General features: G+C 50.0%; 1 protein-coding gene and 1 non-coding gene across 2 annotated transcripts in view; both read right to left on the bottom strand.

Annotated features, from left to right (window-relative positions):
• Positions 1-689: 689 nt before the first annotated feature.
• Positions 690-23,534, bottom strand: part of LOC132574464 (cytochrome P450 2J2-like) — a 585,507-nt gene continuing 562,662 nt past the window's right edge. Inside the window, exon 9 of the mRNA XM_060242819.1 lies at positions 690-704. Within this exon, the coding sequence (XP_060098802.1) occupies positions 702-704 (3 nt within the window). The 3' untranslated portion in view covers positions 690-701. The remainder of the gene's footprint in view (positions 705-23,534) is intronic.
• Positions 19,194-19,265, bottom strand: TRNAP-GGG (transfer RNA proline (anticodon GGG)). Its single transcript has one exon. It is a non-coding gene; the product is annotated as a tRNA-Pro (tRNA).

Here is a 23,534-nt window from a genome sequence, read left to right on the forward strand (position 1 = left end):
CGCAAAGCTGGATTCAGGGCAACACCAGGGCTTCTATTAAGTCACCACTGAACTTTTCAGATTCCCCTAGAACATTCCGGAAATGACCTGTGCAGACCAGCCTAATGTTCTCTTGAATTAGGTTCACAGCCTGGAGGGGCTTCTGGACCCCTAACAGGTACCTGAATAAACCGTTTGCTGAGAAAGCCAGAAATGCTTTTTATCAGCTTAAGCTGTTTCACCAGCTGATCTTGTTCCAGCCAGGTCCCTTACTGCTAATCTGCAGATTTGGATATGATTTAGGAGTGGAGCTAGTCTTCCTGGGCACTGCGGTGCCAAACTGCTAAGGGTTTAGAGATCAAAGGTGCTACATAAAGAATACAGCCCAAAAAGAAGTCACTGGAACTGAAATGATTAGCAGATTGGATACCCTGAGCCTGTATTAACAGAAATGAAGTGCAGGACAGGGACTTTCCAGCCACTGCTACAAATATGGCACTCTCTGCTTCTATTCTCTTCAGGATTGTGCTTTTCAACTTCTTTGGCCCAACAATGCCCACATTTATTGCTGCCCAACGATTAACAAGAGAATGCAACCATTGTAGCTTCAATATCACGTTGCAATTTTAATTGTTGCAGTTTGCTGGGAGGGGACTTTGACTTTTGAAAGCTTATGTCCTGAAAAATCAGGCTGAACTCTTAAGGTGCTAGGGGATTCGAATCTAGTTCTTCTACAGCAGACCGACACAGCTAATGTCCTGAAACTACAAAGATACAAATAATCCAAGCATACAAAGTAACCGATCTGCGAGCCATCCCTGAAGAAGTTCAAACTCATAATCCTGACTTGGAGGACAAGTGCAAACAACTAACTGTTCCTTGGTTCAGATATAATGGTAAGTTGCAGGCTGCATTTGTAGAAACGAGCAAGAGTCAAACTGTGGCTCTTTCACACATATTCCGTGGCTCTCGAAGCCCCCACTGCCCTGTCAGCAGGCATGGAGAAGGCATTTCTCTCTTGAAATCACTTCTCCCAGCCAAGCCAGCTGGCAGCTTGGAAAATGCGATTAAAGTTAAACTTGCTTTCTTTCCACCTCTTCCTCCCTCATCTATTTACCTTATTATATTTATATCCCACCCTCCCCTAGTGGGCTCAGGGCAGCTAACAACAATTAAAACAACAAAGAAACAAAAAGAGAATCACAATAAAGTAATTGCATACAGTTACAATCCCTAAAATCTAAGATGGCATCGACGTTACTAGTTATTATTTAGCGCTACATACGGTGATATCGTTGGATGCTGTTTGGCACTCTACGTTTATACTGGAATAGGTTTAAGATGCTTTCTTTCCTGTCTTGTGGCTCTCAAACACCTGATATTCATGTCTTGTGGCTCTCAAATGTCTGTTTATTCTATGTGGCTCTTAGATTCAGCAAGTTTGACCGCTCTTGTTCTAGATTATCTAGAATCTAAATAACCAGTCAGACACTCTTCAACCACTTTGTCACACTGTTCCCCTAGTGCACTGACGCAGAAAAAGGCTCCCAGGGCTGACACATCTGAGCAAGATCTATCGTTCAAGCATTTCACAGATCAGAGGTTAAGGATGAAACTTTTAGAATTTAGGACAGCTTAGTATGTGGCATGCGGGGAAAGCAAGGGGAAAAAAGGTCAAAAAATGGCTTATCAAGGATTCAAGAAAAAAACACTACCCCGTATGATGGATCAAGAAGGATAATCATTTGTTTGCAGCAGCAAAAAACACCAAGACTCCAGCAGCCTCTTAAAGGCTAACTAAACTTGTGGCAAGGTATGACCTTTTTTGAGTTCTTAGTCTTTAACATGCCACTGGACACTCGCTCTGTTCTAACACCCCATACGATGTCCCACTGCTACCAACTCCAAACGTAACTATAAGCATCAGTTCTGCTTCAGGATTCCTTTTCTAGCGGAAGCCGTCGAAAGCCCAATCCAGATATTGACTGGGGGATTTCATCTTCCCAGGACAGCCAGGCCCCCTTACTGAAGAAGAGGTCATTTCACCACCCGTTCAAAGTTACAGGAGTGATCCATATACGCGTAACACCGTGCTGGAGAACCCAGTTGCCTTGGCAAGAACTACATAAGCCGAGCTTCAACACGCAAAGACAGTGCCAACTGCCGACAATTTGGCACACAGGAACACTGTGCCTCAGCATACGTGCAGGAACAGCGTCTGTGTTCAGAACTCACACTTTGCTTCAATCCAGGAAACTGTCTACTGGACCCATAGGAAGCAAGACAGTTGCTATTATTTAGACATGTTCACTGTCACAATAATCCACTTCGGAAGATCCGGCAGTATAAGAAGTCCCAGGCCTCCTGAAACTAGCAAGTTCCTCATCGTTTGGGGAGAGGAGATTTGGAGACTGTTGTGGTTGCTGTTTCCAGTTTAACTGCAGCAATGCTTCCGAAACCTCCAACAGGTGAGGAACGTTTCTTTGTTGAATTGCAATGGGAGATCATTCTCAAATGTTAATGAAGAAGAAGATATTGGATTTATATCCCGCCCTCCACTCCCAAGAGTCTCAGAGCGGCTCACAATCTCCTTTCCCTTCCTCCCCCACAACAGACACCCTGTGAAGTAGATGAAGATACTGGATTTATATCCCGCCCTCCAGTCCGAAGAGTCTCAGAGCGGCTCACAATCTCCTTTACCTCCCTCCCCCACAACAGACACCCTGTGAGGTAGATGAAGATATTGGATTTATATCCCGCCCTCCACTCCGAAGAGTCTCAGAGCGGCTCACAATCTCCTTTACCTCCCTCCCCCACAACAGACACCCTGTGAGGTGGGTGGGGCTGAGAGGGCTCTCCCAGCAGCTGCCCTTTCAAGGACAACCTCTGCCAGAGCTATGGCTAACCCAAGGCCATTCCAGCAGGTGCAAGTGGAGGAGTGGGGAATCAAACCCGGTTCTCCCAGATAAGAGTCCGCACACTTAACCACTACACCAAACTGGCTCTGAGGAATTACCCGCTATGCCAGAAGTTAAACCCATGCATTTCTGCACAAGTCATTATTCTAAGAACGCTTCCTGTTTTGATACCGAGAGCTGTGACTCATGGAGCCATGCAGCAGGCAGCCTCTTCTAGGGATATGTGTTTTGGGCTCACAGGAACCAGTAAGTACATTGTCTGCAGAACCGAGTTCAGGAGTTACTATGCAATCCACCCAATTCTGCATATTTTCTTCCCACATCCTTCCTACCCAATTCTGCATATTTCCTTCCCACATCAAACTGGTCCTCCTGAACACAAAGACAGATTCCTAAACAAGCTGTTTATGCAAGCCTTCCTTGTATAAGGCTTCTTTAAAAGAGATATGAAGACCATGCAAGTTCCGCTATTGGCTCTGTGCCCTGCTCTTCAAGGAATCAGCTATTAGACCAGCTGTGGACGTTCTAGAACAGGGGTCCTCAAACTACGGCCCGTGGGCCAGATGCAGCCCGCTGAGGATGTTTATGCGGCCCGCCGGGTTATGGCAAAATCAGACCGGAAGTGACGTTCGACCTAAACTCGCGTTAGCAACACACACTTCCGGCAGTGGGCTGAGGCGGCGGAGACAGAGTGTGAGGTGATACCGAGGTGAGGTGAGTTCCCAGGCCGGGGTGTGTGGTGTGGGGAAGGGAGAGAGATGCAGAAGACGGAGAACTGACGGCCCGCGGCCTTGTACAGTAACGGCAGTCCGGCCCTCCAACAGTCTGAGGGACAGTGAACTGGCCCCCTATTTAAAAAGTTTGAGGACCCCTGTTCTAGAAACTACAACAGTAGAAGACTGCTCATATTATGGACTTACGATCATGTCTGATACTAAGCTCCAGAGATCTTCTGTTCTTACTATTCTCCGCTGCATTGCTTGAGCAACAGCTACATTGGAGAGCAAATTCTGCAAGAGATCTTAGAATGATTCTTTGTTAAGTCTTTTAACGACAGCGCCAGACAGCATAGTTACTGATATTCATTCTAAACATATCACAATGGCATAGCAGAAATCTTCAGGTTTCTCCATGAGCTTTAGAAACATATTAGATTCTGCAGTAAGAAATAGAAAACTGCTGCAAAAACATGCACCGCAGACATACAAGAGGTACCACAGCCTTGTAATTTAACAACTCGCCAAACATGCATTTTTGTTGTTCAGTCGCAGTCAAGTCACGTCAGGCCCTCCTGTCTTTCACCATCCTCCAAAGTTGGCTCAAATTTGTGTTAGTTACGTCAGTAATGCTGTCCAGCCATCTCATCTTTTGCCCCTTCTTCTTTTGCCTTCTGCCTTTCCCAGCATCAGGGTCTTCTCCAGGGAGTGCTCCTTTCTCATTTGGTGGCCAAAGTATTTGAGCTTCAGCAACTGATCTTCCAAGGAACAGTCAGAGTTGATTTCCCTTAGGACTGACTGATTTGATCTTCTTGCAGTCCAAGGGACTCTCAAGATTCTTCTCCAGCACCACAGCTTGAAAGCATCTATTCTTCTGCACTTGGCCTTGTTGGTGTATAAGTCCTCCGTCACCAGCATGGATGCAGCACGGAGCAGCAGGTGGATCTTCAGAGACAGCATCTCACAGGTCAGGTCAGATCAACCTTGGAGGAGAGCCGGTTCAGGCTGGACTGTATCCAGGGGAAAGCACCTGCTGGAGTCAGCAATTGTGTGGACTGCCGTGATTGGCTGAGCTGTGTATATACGGACTACAGTGCCAGACAGTATTTCTCTCTGTTGAGAGTTGGTTCCTGGCGTAGCACTTTGTCACTCAGTTTAATGTATGTTATTCACCGCACCAGTTGTTTTGTATATATCTGTAAATACACTACTTTTATACTAGGTCCGGGGTCCTCCAACTTTTTAAATAGGGGGGCCAGTTCACTGTCCCTCAGACTGTTGGAGGGCCGGTCTGCCGTTACTGTACAAGGCCGCAGGCCGTCAGTTCTCCGTCTTCTGCATCTCTCTCCCTTCCCCACACCACACACCCCGGCCTGGGAACTCACCTCACCTCGGTATCACCTCACACTCTGTCTCCGCAGCCTCAGCCCAGTGCCGGAAGTGTGCGTTGCTAACGCGAGTTTAGGTTGAACGTCACTTCCGGTCTGATTTTGCCATAACCCTGCAGGCCGCATAAACGTCCTCAGCGGGCCGTAGTTTGAGGACCCCTGTACTAGGTGCTGGTGTGAGGCTCAGTTTTCTTCCTAGCGTCGACCTGGTGGCAGTTCTCTGTTTAGCACTCTGCACATGAACCGCTGACAGGCCTTCCTTATGGTCCAGCTCTCACAGCCATACATTACTACTGGGAATACCATCGCTTTGACTGCAGGGACTTTTGTTGGCAGGGTGATGTCTCCACTTTTGATTATATTGCCTAGGTTCACCATAGCTATTCTCCCAAGGAGTAAACACGTATTATAATTTGAAGAAAAAAAAAACATTTAGTGGCTTGTTTGATAACCCGCAGCAAGTCACAATTAAATAGTCAAGTATTACAGCTGTTGTGATGACAAGTAGGAACTGAAGCACACAGGCTCTGCAGCGCCACCCCACTGAACACAGGCCCCGTCTATGAAGCCTACGTACGATGCTCCCGTTCTACAACCTACACTTAGAAAGATAGTAAGAGTTTAAAGCGAGAGAGAAGACTATTCTCACAGTATACTTGGACACATCCAATCTACGAAAGGGCAGCTATTTCACTGATTTACAGAGCCAGTTTGGTGTCGTGGTTAAGTGTGCGGACTCTTATCTGGGAGAACCAGGTTTGATTCCCCCACTCCTCCACTTGCACCTGCTGGAATGGCCTTGGGTCAGCCATAGCTCTGGCAGAGGTTGTCCTTGAAAGGGCAGCTGCTGTGAGAGCCCTCTCCAGCCCCACCCACCTCACAGGGTGTCTGTTGTGGGGGAGGAAGGTAAAGGAGATTGTGAGCCGCTCTGAGACTCTTCGGAGTGGAGGGCAGGATATAAATCCAATATCTTCTTTTTGCTAAAGCTGCAACTGCAGGCTTCAACCAGAAATGTTCAGCCCTAATACCCATGCGTGGCTATAGTTGTGGCGACAGGCGGGGAGCATAGCTGACTAATATACCACAGTAACAGCCTTCACCATGTCAGCAGAAAGGATGCTTAAATAGAGCCTCTTTCCAGCCTGAAAAAAAAAAATCAGGACAATCAGACTTAAGGTAATCTATCTAGTAAGACAAACACGATTATGGGCACTTTCTGAAGATATACACAGGCTGCAGAAGTCCTGCGATGTGCAATCTCTTATAAAAGGTTCTAATTCAGAAGAAAGGTTAAAACACTTGGGGCTCTTTAGCTTGGAGAAACGTCGACTGCCGGGTGACATGAGAGAGATTTACAAGCTTATGCATGGAATGGAGAAAGTAGAGAAAGAAGTCCTTTTCTCCCTTTCTCACAATACAACAACTCGTGGGCATTCAATGAAATTGCTGAGCAGTCGGGTTAAAACGGATAGAAGGAAGTCCTTCTTCACCCAAAGGGTGATTAACATGTGGAATTCACTGCCACAGGAGGTGGTGGCGGCTACAAGCATAGGCAGCTTCAAGAGGGGGTTAGATCAAAATATGGAGCAGAGGTCCATCAGTGGCTATTAGCCACAGTGAGTATATATGTGTGTGTATATATAACCTTTTGGCCACTGTGTGACACAGAATGTTGGACTGGAGAGGCCATTGGCCTGATCCAACATGGCTTCTCTTATGTTCTAATCTCCTATAAAAGGTTATAAAACCTGCAACTGAGCCCAGCTACCCTGCACGGCAGCAGAAAAGGACTGCTTTCCTAAATACGTGACCAGCAGCCTGCCCAAGCCATTCAGAGGCCAAATTTGACTACACGCCACCTCAGTTACAGTGCAAACACAAAACAACCATGGCTGCAATCCCAAACACACAGGGCCTGCTGAGGAATGACTACAGTTTCCTTTGGCACTAAGCTACTCAAGGCCTGTTACAGACACATGACAAGGCAGTAAGCCGTATTTCCACCCACTCCAAGCCAAATTGCTTTAAGGGAAACAGCATGTGAACTCTGGCTGAAACCCGTTATCTCTGGCACCTTGCTAATACCTTTAAACGAAACTCTTTTCTTTTCTTTTTTGCTGCTGCACCCAGTCCAAACAACACAATCCCACCTTCAAAACTGTCACAAATCAGATGTGTCAGACATGGGAACACAAGGGAGGGGGAGAATGCAACCAGGCTACAGAGATCAAAATCACCTAGTTACAAGAATGTATCAAACAGCTTCAAAGCAAACAACAATTTCTGGACTTATACAACACCGCAAGGTCTCAGTCTCAGCCTGATCAGCTGACAGAAAAACTGCAAATATTCGAGCTCCCCTGACTAGGCTGGGAATTAAATGCAAATATCATGCTTTTAAATCCAATATGTGAGAGCCAGTTTGGTGTAGTGGTTAAGTGTGTGGACTCTTATCTGGAAGAACCGGGTTTGATTCCCCACTCCTCCACTTGTACCTGCTGGAATGGCCTTGGGTTAGCCATAGCTCTGGAGGATGTTGTCCTTGAAAGGGCAGCTGCTGTAAGAGCCCTCTGAGCCCCACCCACTTCACAGGGTGTCTGTTGTGGGGGGAGAAGATATAGGAGATTATGAGCTGCTCTGAGTCTCTGATTCAGGGAGAAGGGTGGGGTATAAATCTGCCCCCACCTCACAGGGTGTCTGTTGTGGGGGGAGAAGATAGAGGAGATTGTGAGCCGCTCTGAGTCTCTGATTCAGGGAGAAGGGCAGGGTATAAATCTGCCTCCACCTCACAGGGTGTCTGTTGTGGGGGGAGAAGATAGAGGAGATTGTGAGCCGCTCTGAGTCTCTGATTCAGGGAGAAGGGCGGGGTATAAATCTGCCCCCACCTCACAGGGTGTCTGTTGTGGGGGGAGAAGACATAGGAGATTGTGAGCCGCTCTGAGTCTCTGATTCAGGGAGAAGGGCAAGGTAGAAATCTGCCCCTACCTCACAGGGTGTCTGTTGTGGGGGGAGAAGATATAGGAGATTGTGAGCCGCTCTGAGTCTCTGATTCAGGGAGAAGGGTGGGGTATAAATCTGCCCCCACCTCACAGGGTGTCTGTTGTGGGGGGAGAAGACATAGGAGATTGTGAGCCGCTCTGAGTCTCTGATTCAGGGAGAAGGGCAAGGTAGAAATCTGCCCCTACCTCACAGGGTGTCTGTTGTGGGGGGAGGAAGATATAGAAGATTGTGAGCCGCTCTGAGTCTCTGATTCAGGGAGAAGGGCAAGGTATAAATCTGCCCCTACCTCACAGGGTGTCTGTTGTGGGGGGAGAAGATAGAGGAGATTGTGAGCCGCTCTGAGTCTCTGATTCAGGGAGAAGGGCGGGGTATAAATCTGCCCCCACCTCACAGGGTGTCTGTTGTGGGGGGAGAAGACATAGGAGATTGTGAGCCGCTCTGAGTCTCTGATTCAGGGAGAAGGGCAGGGTATAAATCTGCCCCCACCTCACAGGGTGTCTGTTGTGGGGGGAGAAGATAGAGGAGATTGTGAGCCGCTCCGAGTCTCTGATTCAGGGAGAAGGGCAGGGTATAAATCTGCCTCCACCTCACAGGGTGTCTGTTGAGGGGGGAGAAGATAGAGGAGATTGTGAGCCGCTCTGAGTCTCTGATTCAGGGAGAAGGGCGGGGTATAAATCTGCCCCCACCTCACAGGGTGTCTGTTGTGGGGGGAGAAGATAGAGGAGATTGTGAGCCGCTCTGAGTCTCTGATTCAGGGAGAAGGGCGGGGTATAAATCTGCCCCCCCCCTCACAGGGTGTCTGTTGTGGGGGGAGAAGATAGAGGAGATTGTCAGCCGCTCTGAGTCTCTGATTCAGGGAGAAGGGCGGGGTATAAATCTGCCCCCACCTCACAGGGTGTCTGATGTGGGGGGAGAAGATAGAGGAGATTGTGAGCCGCTCTGAGTCTCTGATTCAGGGAGAAGGGTGGGGTATAAATCTGCCCCCACCTCACAGGGTGTCTGTTGTGGGGGGAGAAGACATAGGAGATTGTGAGCCGCTCTGCGTCTCTGATTCAGGGAGAAGGGCGGGGTATAAATCTGCCCGCACCTCACAGGTTGTCTGTTATGGGGGGAGAAGATAGAGGAGATGGTGAGCCGCTCTGAGTCTCTGATTCAGGGAGAAGGGCGGGGTATAAATCTGCCTCCACCTCACAGGGTGTCTGTGGTGGGGGTAGAAGATAGAGGAGATTGTGAGCCGCTCTGAGTCTCTGATTCAGGGAGAAGGGCGGGGTATAAATCTGCCCCCACCTCACAGGGTGTCTGTTGAGGGGGGAGAAGATAGAGGAGATTGTGAGCCGCTCTGAGTCTCTGATTCAGGGAGAAGGGTGGGGTATAAATCTGCCCCCACCTCACAGGGTGTCTGTTGAGGGGGGAGAAGATAGAGGAGATTGTAAGCCACTCTGAGTCTCTGATTCAGAGAGAAGGACAGGGTATAAATCTGCAATTCTTCTTCTTCAAAGCCTCAAGCCGGTCAGACAGGAGCAGGAGGTTATGGCTCAGTGGTACCACAGTATCTACTTGGCACGCAGAAGGTCTCCGGTTCAATCCCCAGCACGTCCTGTTAAAAGATCTGGCAGCAGGTGGTGTGAAAGGTCTCTGCCTAAGACCCTGGAGAACCACCGCCCGTTTGAGTTCGACAAACCAAGGATCTGATTCAGCATAAGGCAATTTCGTGTGTTTATGTTATCGCAAACAACACATATTCTCTACTGGCATTTCTGGAGCAGCAACACAGTATCCAAGGCCAGAGATTCTCTTTGACAGCAACAATAAGGAGGAAGACTCAGCGACGCCTCAAAAGGCTGACGTTTTATTTCAGAATAATTTTTTTGTGACGTAGCGGTTGCCAGCACACAGCATTTGAAGTGAGTTCTTATCTACAAAACTACATGCCGGTCTCTCTTTGAGGCACCATTGAGATTTATGACATAATGGAATAGTACTAGTAGCTGGCTTCATCTTGAAGAGCAGCAGAAGCCAGAGAAAAGGCAACATAGGCATTACCTTTAAGATTTCAGCTACCTTTGTTAGAGAGATGAGAATCCACAGTGCAGACACAACCAATCTACAGACTCCAGATGGCTAGCTTTGTTACTTGCACTGAGCATATTCTTTCGTTACCTTTTTTGCTTGCGCTATTTTTGCAATTCTTCAGTCCCAGCCATACTCTATTATTCTGTTTCACCGGAAATCTTAGCTATTCATTTCTAATTTTTAACACCATACTTCATGATTCGCTTGCTAACTGGCAAAACGGTTCTTATAGTTGCAATTCATCTTGAGTCCCAGTGAAAAAAGCAGACCATAAATGAAGCTAGAAATCACCACCTAACAATGTAAAACATTGTGTTTATATGGACACATTTGCCATTTATCTATTGTGGAAAGTGCTTAAACTTTTTCCATAGCTTGAAAAACAGGCAAAGAAAAACATGTGCATTCCAAAATCATCCATGTATTTTCCAATCCTGGCCTTAATCACCTGCACACGCTAGAGCACATTAAGCCTTACAAAAACCTATAGCAGCGTCTGAAGTGGCCAGAGAAGAATACTGTTGGTTGAGCCACACTTTTGGACCGGCTTGATATTTATTTGTTAAGAGCACCCTGCATTTGTACCGATTACTGCACTGTGTCACAGCGCTTATTGTATTACTTGTTAGAATTTTGCTTGTTAGGATGGGCTTTGTTACTTTACCTATTGCTCTTAATTACAGATGTCAAATACTTTACAGCAAGGGTAGCCAAACTGTGGCTCGGAAGCCACATGTGGCTCTTTCACACACATAGAATCATAGAGTTGGAAGGGACCTCCAAGGTCATCTAGTCCAACCCCCTGCACAATGCAGGAAACTCACAAACCCCTCCCCCTAAATTCACAGGACCTTCATTGTTGTCAGATGGCCATCTAGCCTCTGTTGATAAACCTCCAAGGTAGGAGAGCCTACCACCTCCCGAGGAAGCCTGTTCCACTGAGGAATCGCTCTTAAGGTCTGGAATCATAGAGCTGGAAGGGACTTCCAGGGTAATCTAGACCAACCCCCTGCACAATGCAGGAAACTCACAACACCTCCCCCTAAATTCACAGGACCTTCATTGCTATCAGATGGCCATCTAGCCTCTGTTGATAAACCTCCAAGGTAGGAGAGCCTACCACCTCCCGAGGAAGCCTGTTCCACTGAGGAATCACTGGAATCATAGAGCTGGAAGGGACTTCCAGGGTAATCTAGACCAACCCCCTGCACAATGCAGGAAACTCACAAACACCTCCCCCTAAATTCACAGGACCTTCATTGCTGTCAGATGGCCCTCTAGCCTCTGTAGATAAACCTCCAAGGTGGGAGAGCCCACCACCTCCCGAGGAAGCCTGTTCCACTGAGGAATTGCTCTAAGGGTCTGGAATCATAGAGCTGGAAGGGACTTCCAGGGTCATCTAGTCCAACCCCCTGCACAATGCAGGAAACTTACAACACCTCCCCCTAAATTCACAGGACCTTCATTGCTGTCAGATGGCCATCTAGCCTCTGTAGATAAACCTCCAAGGTGGGAGAGCCCACCACCTCCCGAGGAAGCCTGTTCCACTGAGGAATTGCTCTAAGGGTCTGGAATCATAGAGTTGGAAGGGACCTCCAGGGTCATCTAGACCAACCCCCTGCACAATGCAGGAAACTCACAACACCTCCCCCTAAATTCACAGGACCTTCATTGCTGTCAGATGGCCCTCTAGCCTCTGTAGATAAACCTCCAAGGTGGGAGAGCCCACCACCTCCCGAGGAAGCCTGTTCCACTGAGGAATTGCTCTAAGGGTCTGGAATCATAGAGTTGGAAGGGACCTCCAGGGTCATCTAGTCCAACCCCCTGCACAATGCAGGAAACTCACAACACCTCCCCCTAAATTCACAGGACCTTCATTGCTGTCAGATGGCCATCTAGCCTCTGTTGATAAACCTCCAAGGTGGGAGAGCCCACCACCTCCCGAGGAAGCCTGTTCCACTGAGGAATCGCTCTAAGGGTCTGGAATCATAGAGCTGGAAGGGACTTCCAGGGTCATCTAGACCAACCCCCTGCACAATGCAGGAAACTTACAACACCTCCCCCTAAATTCACAGGACCTTCATTGCTGTCAGATGGCCATCTAGCCTCTGTAGATAAACCTCCAAGGTGGGAGAGCCCACCACCTCCCGAGGAAGCCTGTTCCACTGAGGAATTGCTCTAAGGGTCTGGAATCATAGAGTTGGAAGGGACCTCCAGGGTCATCTAGTCCAACCCCCTGCACAATGCAGGAAACTCACAACACCTCCCCCTAAATTCACAGGACCTTCATTGCTGTCAGATGGCCATCTAGCCTCTGTTGATAAACCTCCAAGGTGGGAGAGCCCACCACCTCCCGAGGAAGCCTGTTCCACTGAGGAATCGCTCTAAGGGTCTGGAATCATAGAGCTGGAAGGGACTTCCAGGGTCATCTAGACCAACCCCCTGCACAATGCAGGAAACTTACAACACCTCCCCCTAAATTCACAGGACCTTCATTGCTGTCAGATGGCCATCTAGGCTCTGTTGATAAAACTTCCAAGGAAGGAGGTTGTGTGACTCCCGAAGCCCCCACTGCCCTGCTGGTTAGCTCGGTGAAGGGCATCCATCCGTCTCTTTATATCACTTCTTCCAGACAACTTGGGAGAATACATTCGAAAGTTAAAGTTGCTTTCCTTCCTCCTCTCCCTCTCCCCCTTCTATTCGATTTCCAACCTGCCTCGCAAGCTCTCAAGCACGCGACGCCCATGCCTCGCGGCTCTCCAACATCTTATTCTACGCGGCCCTTGCGTTAAGCAAGCTTCGGCCAGCCTCGCTTCACAGCGCCGTTCGGCATTCGAGTCTTTTGTTCCCCCGCGGCTGTTCTTTTTCTAACCCGCCGGGAGGTTGGCAACCCTGGTCCGCGGCAACGCCGGGATTCGAACTCCGCCCTCGCGGGCCCCAGCTCGAGTCTCTCCCCGGCCTGCTGCTTCCGCGCCCCCTCCTCAACCCGCCCCCCTCTTTTCCTTCAGAAATTTTAAAATTGGAGGGGGGGGAGATGAAAAATGGACACCCCCCAGATTCAAAGATAACAAAGGCAGCCGCTCGAGCAGCCCTCCCCGCCTCGGCCCTCACCTGTCCCGGGCACTGCCTCCAGCCGCCGCCGGCTGCCCCCGAAACCGCCTCCCAAGATGGCGGCCGCTCCCCCTCCCCCCCGCCGCCCCTCCCCTATCACTGCCGCAGCGCCGCCATCGCGCCTGCGCGGTCGCCGCCCGGCTCTCTCCTACGCATGCGCGTCTCGCGGGCGGGGGGCGAGGGAGAGGCTCTCTGTGCCGAGGAGTCGGCGGGCGAGAGAGGAGAGGGGACCGCCCGTCCCAGAATGCAGCGCGGAGGCGGAGCTGGATTCGAGGGAAAGTCTGGCGCGCGAGGCGCAGGGGGTTCTTCTGAGGCAGGGGTGGCCAACGGTCGCTCGCCGGAGTTTGTTTGTTTTTTGCCTACAACTCCCATCAGCCCCAGCCATTGGCCGTGCTGGCTGAGGCTGATGGGAGTTGTAGGCAAAAAAAAAAAATCTGAAGAGCTACCGTTGCCCACCCCTGTTCTAAGGGAGAAACGGTCTCTTGGGTGGAAGGAGGCCGGCCCCGCGGTGCATGCTGGGTCGTGTAGTTTTTCCCGGGATTGGCCCCCCCTCCTAGGTAATTCGTTAGGATGGAGTGAGTCACATGCGGGGGGGGGGGGAGACGTGCGAGGCTAAATAATTGCCGTTATTACCTGTTATTCTTGGCATGAGCAAGAGGGAGGTGGAGAAAAACCGCGCTTGGCTTATGATTCTATGCACACTGAGACCACACACTGAGCCATCAGTATAGTAGAGCAAAGCAGGAGTCAAGGAGTACCCTTAAGACCAACGCAGTTTTATTCAGAACGTAAACTTTCGTGTGCTAAAAGCACACTTCTTCAGACGAGGAATGAGGTACAGTGAGCAGAGCCACATATAGCTGCAAAGTGGCACAAAGCTAAAATCCAATAGCACTTTGCATTCTAAATCCCACAAGTATACACACACACACACACACACATACACACTGTGGCTAATAGCCACTGATGGACCTCTGCTCCATATTTTTATCTAACCCCCTCTTGAAGGTGGCCATGCTTGTGGCCGCCACCACCTCCTGTGGCAGTGAATTCCACATGTTAATCACCCTTTGGGTGAAGAAGTACTTCCTTTTATCCGTTTTAACCTGTCTGCTCAGCAAAGTGTGCTTTGAGCACACGAAGGTTTACATTCTGAATAAAACCGTGTCCGTCTTAAAGTTGCTACTTGACTCAGGAGCCACAGGTGGCTCTTTCACACATATTTTGCGGCTCTTGAAGCCACCTCTGCCCTGTTGGCTGGATTAGAGGAGGCATTTGTCTCTTTAAATTGCTTCGCCGAGCTAGCTGGCAGCTTGGAGAATGCATTTAAAGTTAAAGTCGCTTTCTTTCCACCTCCCTCCCTGTCTTGCCGCTCTCAAACATCTGATGGTCAGGTCTTGTGGCTCTCAGACATCTAATGTTCATGTCTTGTGGCTCTCAGACATCTGACCTTTATTTTATGTGGCTCTTACGTTAAGCCGGTTTGGCCACCCCTGTTCTACTGCTTCAGACCAACACGGCTGCCCACCTGTAGTAGTAATGTGGGGTGTGTAGTAATGCAAAGATGCCAGACTCCAGGTGGAACCAGGGGACTCAAAATTATAGCTCATCTCCAGATTAGAAAGACCAGTTCCCCTGCAGAAAATGAATGCTTTGGAGGGTGGAGTCTGTGGCACTTTAATAAATTAGGGTTGCCAGCCTCCAGTTGGGGCCTGGAGGTTTCCTGCTTTTTACAACTGATCTCCAGCTGGCAGAGATCAGCTCCCCTGGAGAAAGCAGGAGATCTCCAAGTGCCGCTTGGATTTTGGCAACTCTAAACAAGAGTGCTGAAGAACGATGGGACGTGCCTTCTCGATAACCAGCTGCAGTGATGTGAGGCGAGGGAAGACCCAACTCTCCGTATGGCGAGTCACAAGGGATGGAATGGCACGCCTGGTCTACAGGCCACTGCTAAGATGTCCTATCCGCCAAGCTCCTAAGGACGGAATTTCTTCAAGGCTACTCTCCCTACGAAGGGAAATTTTTCCATTGAGAACATTTTCCCTACGAAGAAAGGTTAAAAAGCTTGGGGCTCTTTAGCTTGGAGAAACGTCGACTGAGGGGTGACATGATAAGAGGTTTGCAAGATATTCATGGGATACAGAAGGTAGAGAAAGAAGTCCTTTTTCTCCCTTTCTCACAATACGAGAAGATGAAGAAGATATCCACTCTGAAGAGTTTCAGAGCAGCTCATATTACCTTCCTTCCCCACAACAGACACCCTGTGAGGTGGGTGGGGCTCAGAGGGCTCTCACAGCAGCTGCCCTTTCAAGGACAACCTCTGCCAGAGCTATGGCTGACCCAAGGCCATGCTAGCAGGTGCAAGTGGGCACTCAATAAAATTGCTGAGTAGTCAGGTTAGAACGGATAAAAGGAAGTCCTTCTTCACCCAAAGGGTGATTGACACGTGGAATTGGCTGCCACAGGAGGTGGTGGCGGCTACAAGCATAGACAGCTTCAAGAGGGGGTTAGATGAAAATATGGAGCAGAGGTTCATCAGCGGCTATTAGTCACAAAGCATAGATGGTAGTCTCTGTCTGGGACAAGTGATGCACTGTATTCTTGGTGCTTCGGGGGCACAGCGGGAGGGCTTCTAGTGTCCTGGCCCTACTGATGAACCTCCTGATGTCACCTGGTTACTTTGGCCACTGTGTGACACAGAGTGCTGGACTGGATGGGCCATTGGCCTGACCCAACTTGGCTTCTCTTATGTTCTTATGTGACACAGAGTGTTGGACTGCAGGGGCCACTGGCCTGATCCAACATGGCTTCTCTTATGTTCTTATGTCATACAGAGTGTTGGACTGGAAGGGCTACTGGCCTGATCCAACATGGCTTCTCTTATGTTCTTATGAGACACAGAGTGTTGGACTGGATGGGCCATTGGCCTGATCCAACATGGCTTCTCTCATGTTCTTATGTGAAAGAGTGTTGGACTGGAAGGGCCATTGGCCTGATCCAACATGGCTCCTCTTATGTTCTTATGTGACAGAGTGTTGGACTGGATGGGCCATTGGCCTGATCCAACATGGCTCCTCTTATGCGACACAGAGTGTTGGAGTGGATGGGGCACTGGCCTGATCCAACATGGCTCCTCTTATGTTCTTATGTGGCACAGAGTGTTGGACTGGAGGGGCCACTGGCCTGATCCAACATGGCTTCTCTTATGTTCTTATGTGACACAGAGTGTTGGACTGGATGGGCTACTGGCCTGATCCAACATGGCTCTTCTTATGTTCTTATGTGACACAGAGTGTTGGCCTGGATGGGCTACTGGTCTGATCCAACAGGGCTTCTCTTATGTGACACAGAGTGTTGGACTGGAGGGGCCACTGGCCTGATCAAACATGGTTCCTCTTATGTGACACAGAGTGTTGGACTGGAGGGGCCACTGGCCTGATCCAACATGGCTTCTCTTATGTTCTTATGTGACACAGAGTGTTGGACTGGATGGGCTACTGGCCTGATCCAACAGGGCTTCTCTTATGTTCTTACGTGACACAGAGTGTTGGACTGGATGAACTATTGGCTTGATTAAACATGGCTTCTCTTATGTTCTTTACAGGAACTGGTTGGCCACTGAGACGAGACGCTGTACAAGATGGACCACTGTCTGATTCAGGAGGGCTCTCAAGCTTTCCATGTGCCACTCCACTGCCAGAGCATTCAGGCCTCTCCCATCGGTACCGACGGGCCCGATGCCATCTTCTGAGGATGAAGTGCTGACTCGACTAGTGCTGCTGAAAACCTCGCCGCTGGATTCTTCTGAGTTTGTTTAGAGAAACTCAGACAGTGGGTGCAAGATTCCACACGGTGTCCCTCACCCAGACAGAGAAGACAGAGGGAATGGCCGTCCGGGGGGGGGGGGGGCAGTCTTCTTCCCACAGGAGCGGCACCTCTTAAAAAAAAACCCAGCGTCTTTCCATAGCCGCCCAGGAAAAAACCCACCCAGGATAGTCTCTGAGGGGAAAAAACTAAGCCCCGAAGGGCAAGTCCAACAAACTTTTTACAACAACACTATCTTAACTACTAACTAACTAACTACACTAAGAAAACAACAAACGGGCTATATGCAATAGGCAAAAGCAATCCAAAATTACTTTACTGACTGGGGACAAGAAAGGAGATCCTCTCAGCGCAGCGGTCAGAAAGGAACCGGCGAGATCCTCGCTCTGGCGCTGGTGGGCATGCCCATTGGGACGCCTGTGCATGCCCGTTGGCGCCGAGCGCGGAAAAATCCCGGGCTTTTTAGGTACCGATTCGGGGATTGGCGCAGGCGCTCTATCCCATGAGTGTGAAGCACAGAGACCACGAAGAAGATCTCAGTGCTTTGAGAGCCAGTTTGGTGTAGTGGTTAAGTGCACGGACTCTTATCTGAGAGAACGGGGTCTGACCTGTCATCGGCAGACAAAAATGCCCCCACAAAATGGTTTGACCCGAGACAGAGGCGTATATAAAGGCGTTCGGTTCCCACACTCCCCCTCCCCCACTTCCTATTTTGCAGAAGGGACTTTGCTCCAGACACGACAGCTGGGATGCCTTCCTTCGTGCATACCAGGGATTTTTTAGGCCATCTCTTGTCCTTGAGAGTGGAGGCAAAAACGGAACATCAGATGCAATGCCAGGGGCTGCGGTGGAGGGCGGATGAGAGAAATCTGCAAGACTCATGCATGTGGGTGTGATGCTTTAAGCCGGTTTGGTGTAGTGGTTAAGTGCACGGACTCTTATCTGGGAGAACGAGGTCTGATTCCCCACTCCTCCACTCGCAGCTGCTGGAATGGCCTTGGGTCAGCCATAACTCTCCTAAGGGTTGTCCTTGACAGGGCAGCTTCTGTCAGAGCTCACTCAGCCTCACCCACCTCTTAGGGTGTCTGTTGTGGGGGAGGGAAGATAGAGATTGGGAACTGCTCTGAGACTCGGAGTGGAGGGCAGGATATAAATCCAATGCTGTCTTCTTCTTTCCATAGGGGTCTCAAATTTGTCAGGGTGACCAATGGGGCATCCATGTCTTGCTGAGCCATCTCTGAAATCACTGAAGTGGAGGATACTGGAATTGGGTCCTCATCAATGTGCACAGCAGCTGACGCTGTCTAAGTTTTGCTGGAGTCTCTCCGAAGACTCTGGGATCTCCTCTGTCTAGTCAGCAGCGCGGGTGTTCACTCCCGTGTTTGGAACATCTCTGCAATTATCGCAGAGGGAAAGCACAAAACCAACTGGGTTGCTTTGAGATGCACGGACACAGGGCTTTTTGTTGTCGAAAAAGCCCAGCAGGAACAAATTTGCATATTGGGCCACACCCTCTGACCTCACCATTGTCCCACACAGGGCTTTTTTGTAGAGAAGACCCAGCCGGCGCTCCTTGGCATATTGAACATATGAAGCTGCCTTCTACTGAATCAGACCCTGGGTCCATCGAAGTCAGTATTGTCTTCTCAGACTGGCAGCGGCTCTCCAGGGTCTCAAGCGGAGGTTTTTCACACCTATTTGCCTGGACCCTTTTTTGGAGATGCCAGGGACTGAACCTGGGACCTTCTGCTTCCCAAGCAGATGCTCTACCACTGAGCCACCGTCCCTCCCTCCCTTCCTTCTTTCCTTCCTTGAACATATGAACATATGAAGCTGCCTTCTACTGAATCAGACCCTCAAAGGTCCATCAAAGTCAGTCTTGTCTACTCAGACTGGCAGCAGCTCTCCAGGGTCTCAAGCTGAGGCTTTTCACGCCTATTTAGTTGGAGATGCCGGGGATTGAACCTGGGACCTTCTGCTTCCCAAGCAGATGCTCTACCACTGAGCCACCGTCCCTCCCTCCCTTCTTTCCTTCATTGAACATATGAACAGATGAAGCTGCCTTCTACTGAATCAGACCCTCAAAGGTCCATCAAAGTCAGTCTTGTCTACTCAGACTGGCAGCGGCTCTCCAGGGTCTCAAGCTGAGGTTTTTCACGCCTATTTGCCTGGACCCTTTTAGTTGGAGATGCCGGGGATTGAACCTGGGACCTTCTGCTTCCCAAGCAGATGCTCTACCACTGAGCCACACCCCCTGGTGCCAAGCCAGCCAAAACTGCATTCCTGTGCATTCCTGCTCAAAAAAGAAAAAGAAAAAGCCCTGCTTGGACGCAACCAGGCCATTTTGCCAGACCATGCAAGGTGTGACCGTAACTAGAGAAAAGAGCATGAGTCCACTAGCACCGTAAAGACGAACAAAATTTGCGGCTTTCGTGGGTCGCTGAAGAAGTCGGCAGTGTCTCTCAAAAGCTCCTACTCCTGCCACAAATTTTCCTAGCGTTTAAGGTGCTACCGGACTCTTTGCTTTCTTGTACTGCTACAGACGGCAACCCATCTTGACCTACGACCATAACTACTTTAACCTGCACTGCTGGTGCAGCATAGCCCCAATTGCAGACTCGGGGAGCAACGTCGGTCAACTCCCATGCCACCCGTGGACAGCACTGAACAGCTGCTTGGGTAGCTTGGCTGCAGAACAAGTCAAAGGGAGGGACGGTGGCTCAGTGGTAGAGCATCTGCTTGGGAAGCAGAAGGTCCCAGGTTCAATCCCTGGCATCTCCAAAAAAGGGTCCAGGCAAATAGGCGTGGAAAGCCTCAGCTTGAGACCCTGGAGAGCTGCTGCCAGTCTGAGTAGACAATACTGACTTTGATGGACCGAGGGGCTGATTCAGTAGAAGGCAGCTTCATATGTTCCTGAAGATCTAGACTCGAATCCAGGAGCACCTTGAAGACCAGGGAGAGTTTCAAGGCATATGCTTTCGAGAATCAAGGGCTCCCTTCTTCAGGCTATTTAAAGCACTTCGCCAAGCCAAGCCAGCTGGTAGCTTGGAGAATGCATTTAAAGTTGTTTTCTTTCCACCTCTCCCTCCCTTCCCCCTTCTATTTTCCTTCCTTCCTTCCTTCCTTCCTTCCTTCCTTCCTTCCTTCCTTCCTTCCTTCCTTCCTTCCTTCCTTCCTTCCTTCCTTCCTTCCTTCCTCTGATGTTAATGTCTTGCAGCTCTCAAACATCTGGTGTTTATTCTACGTGGCTCGGGTTCAGCAATGTTTGGCTACCCCTGCTCTACCACTTAGCCACAGCTCTTCTGAATCGCATAAAGAACATCCGCATGATCCCAAACCAGGAACAGACTGGGGCGGGCAGTGACTGCTTTTACCAGCCTGGAAAAAAGAATCACCAACTCTTTGCTTCACTGTATTATAAAAATCCAAATGCTAATGATGTGGCTTACAGCTTGCTCAAGGTCATTGTCCTTTGCATTCTTTGCTTCATTCCTGTCCCATCTCCCACTCAGGGGTGTAAAATTCCAGGCTCTACAGCACGGCCAACGCTTTGGAAGTCGTTCTGCCAGTATTGCTGCAAGGCTTCTGCAGAAAAACAGGTTCGCACTGCCGCCTGGGTGTTGCAGGCTTAGGGTTGCCAATCCCCAGGTGGGGGCAGGGGACCCCCCACTTTGGAGGCCCTCCCCCCACTTCAGGGTCATCAGAAAGTGTGTGGGGGGAGAGAAAATGTCTGCTGGGCACTCCATTATTCCCTATGGAGACTGATTCCCATAGGGTATAATGGAGAATTGATCGGGGGGGGCTATTTTTTGAGGTGGAGGTACTAAATTGTCAGCATAGCATCCAGCATAGCATCTCCCCAAAATACCCTCCAAGTTTCAAAAAGATTGGACCAGGGGGTCCAATTCTATCAGCCCCCAAAGAAGGAATTCCCTGCCACAGGAGGTGGTGGCGGCTGCAAGCATAGACAGCTTTAGCAAGGGATTGGATAAACATCTGGAGCAGAGGTCCATCGGTGGCTCTTAGCTACAGCTTATTGTTGGAACTCTCTGCCTGGGGCAGTGATGCTCTGTATTCTTGTGCTTGGGCAGGGGCACATTAGAAGGGCTTCTAGCCCCACGGGTGGACCTCTTAATGGCACTTGGGGTTTTTGGCCACTGTGTTGGACTGGATGGGCCATTGGTTTCTCTTATGGCTGGAGCAGTGATGCTCTGTGTTCATGGTGCCTGGGGGGGCACAGTGGGAGGGCTTCTGGAGTTCTGGCTCTGCTGGTGGACTTCCTGATGGCCCCTGGGTTCTGGCTACCGTGTGACACAGCGTTGGACTGTATGGGTCACTGGCCTGATCCAACATGGCTTCTCTTATGTGACACAGAGTGTTGGACTGGAGGGGCCACTGGCCTGATCCAACATGGCTCCTCTTATGTTCTTATGTGACACAGAATGTTGGACTGGAGGGGCCATTGGCCTGATCCAACGTGGCTTCTCTTATGTTCTTATGTGACACAGAGTGTTGGACTGGAGGGGCCATTGGCCTGATCCAACGTGGCTTCTCTTATGTTCTTATGTGACACAGAGTGTTGGACTGGATGGGCCATTGGCCTGATCCAACGTGGCTTCTCTTATGTTCTTATGTGACACAGAGTGTTGGACTGGAGGGGCCACTGGCCTGATCCAACGTGGCTTCTCTTATGTTCTTATGTGACACAGAGTGTTGGACTGGAGGGGCCATTGGCCTGATCCAACATGGCTTCTCTTATGTTCTTATGTGACCCAGAGTGTTGGACTGGAGGGGCCACTGGCCTGATCCCTTTGAAGTTCAATGATGCTTGTCACAACCTTGCTCCACCCCCAAAATCTCCTGGCTCCACCCCCAAAGTCTCCAGATCTTTCTTGAATTGGACCTGGCAACCCTATGCTGGATGCTGGCCATCACTACTATCTTCCTCCCCCCACAACATTCCTTTTTCAACCCCTTGCCTTCCCACTTGGATATATTTCATTTCCTCCAGCGTTTGTGTGCACATGCTCCAGGTGACAACTTCCAGCCGGGGCCTGGCATCCCCCCCAGATCTCCAGACTGCCAGGGATTAATCCCCCAGGAGGAAATGGCAGCTCCAGACAGCAGAATACCGGAGCAGAGTAAAGCGATACCATCAGTTCATGTGATCTGGACACTAGACTTCTGTTGACACAGCCCAAAAATGCATTTGCCTTTTTAGCCACCGCATCACACTGTTGACTCATGTTCAGCGTATGATCCACTAAGACCCCTAGATCCTTTTCGCACAGACTACTGCTAAGACAAGTCTCCCCCATCCTATAACCATGCATTGGATTTTTCCTACCTAAATGCAGAACTTTACATTCATCCCTGTTAAAATTCTTTTCTAAATTCCCTATTACAGGGGTAGCCAACGGTAGCTCTCCAGATGTTTTTTTGCCTACAACTCCCATCAGCCCCAGCCAGCATGGCCAATGGCTGGGGCTGATGGGAGTTGTAGGCACAAAACTTCTGGTGAGCTACCATTGGCCACCCCTGCCCTATTAATATAGATGGGGGGAGAAGGAAAGATAGAAAGGACGCAACTTTAAATACATTCCCCAAGCCGGCTTAACTCGAAGTGATTTAAAGAGACAAATGCCTTCTCTGCCAGTTGATGGTGCAGTGGGGGCTTCAAGAGCCACACGATATGTGTGAAAGAGCCATATGTGGCTCCCCAGCCGCAGTTTGGCCACCCCTGCTCTAGGCCATTTCAGTTAGGGGGGAAAGCATGGGGCGGAAGGCTGGATCCTCTCCTCTCACATATCGTGGTCCTAAGCTTAATCACACCTCTGCAGTCCTCTTCAGACTTTAGTTAAATAACATGTACTTTGGTCCCCACCTAAAACTGAATCCAGACAAGAAGAGGGCGATTCTGGCCAAAGAAGCTGGGTTCTCGAGGGTATCATCTCTGGGAGGTCCAGAGAGGAGCTGGGATGGAGAGCTGGTTGCTTCTGTACCCACCTTTTTCTTCTGGAAAAGACAGACAGGGCAGTTGCTGAGAATGCCCTTCCATCCCTGTCTCTCCTTCCTTCTTGCCCCAGCTCGCCAGGCCATCCTGAACCATGTCTAAGAACACAAGAGAAGCCATGTTGGATCAGGCCAATGGGCCAGCCAGTCCAACACTGTGTGTCAGAAAGTGGCCAAAACCCAGGGGCCATCAAGAGGTCCACCAGCAGGGCCAAAACTCCAGAAGCCCTCCCACTCTTGCCCCCCCAAGCACAAAGGATACAGAGAATCACTGCCCCAGACATGAGAGGCCATGTTGGATCAGGCCAGTGACCCATACAGTCCAACGCTCTGTGTCACACGGTGGCCAGAACCCAGGGGCCATCAGGAAGTCCACCAGCAGAGTCAGAACTCCAGAAGCCCTCCCACTGTGCCCCCCCCCAGGCACCATGAACACAGAGCATCACTGCTCCAGCCATAAGAGAAACCATGTTGGACCAGGCCAGTGGCCCATCCAGTCCAACCCTTTGTGT

The sequence above is a fragment of the Heteronotia binoei genome, chromosome 6 (assembly GCF_032191835.1).
Source record: "Heteronotia binoei isolate CCM8104 ecotype False Entrance Well chromosome 6, APGP_CSIRO_Hbin_v1, whole genome shotgun sequence".
Lineage (NCBI taxonomy): Eukaryota > Metazoa > Chordata > Lepidosauria > Squamata > Gekkonidae > Heteronotia > Heteronotia binoei.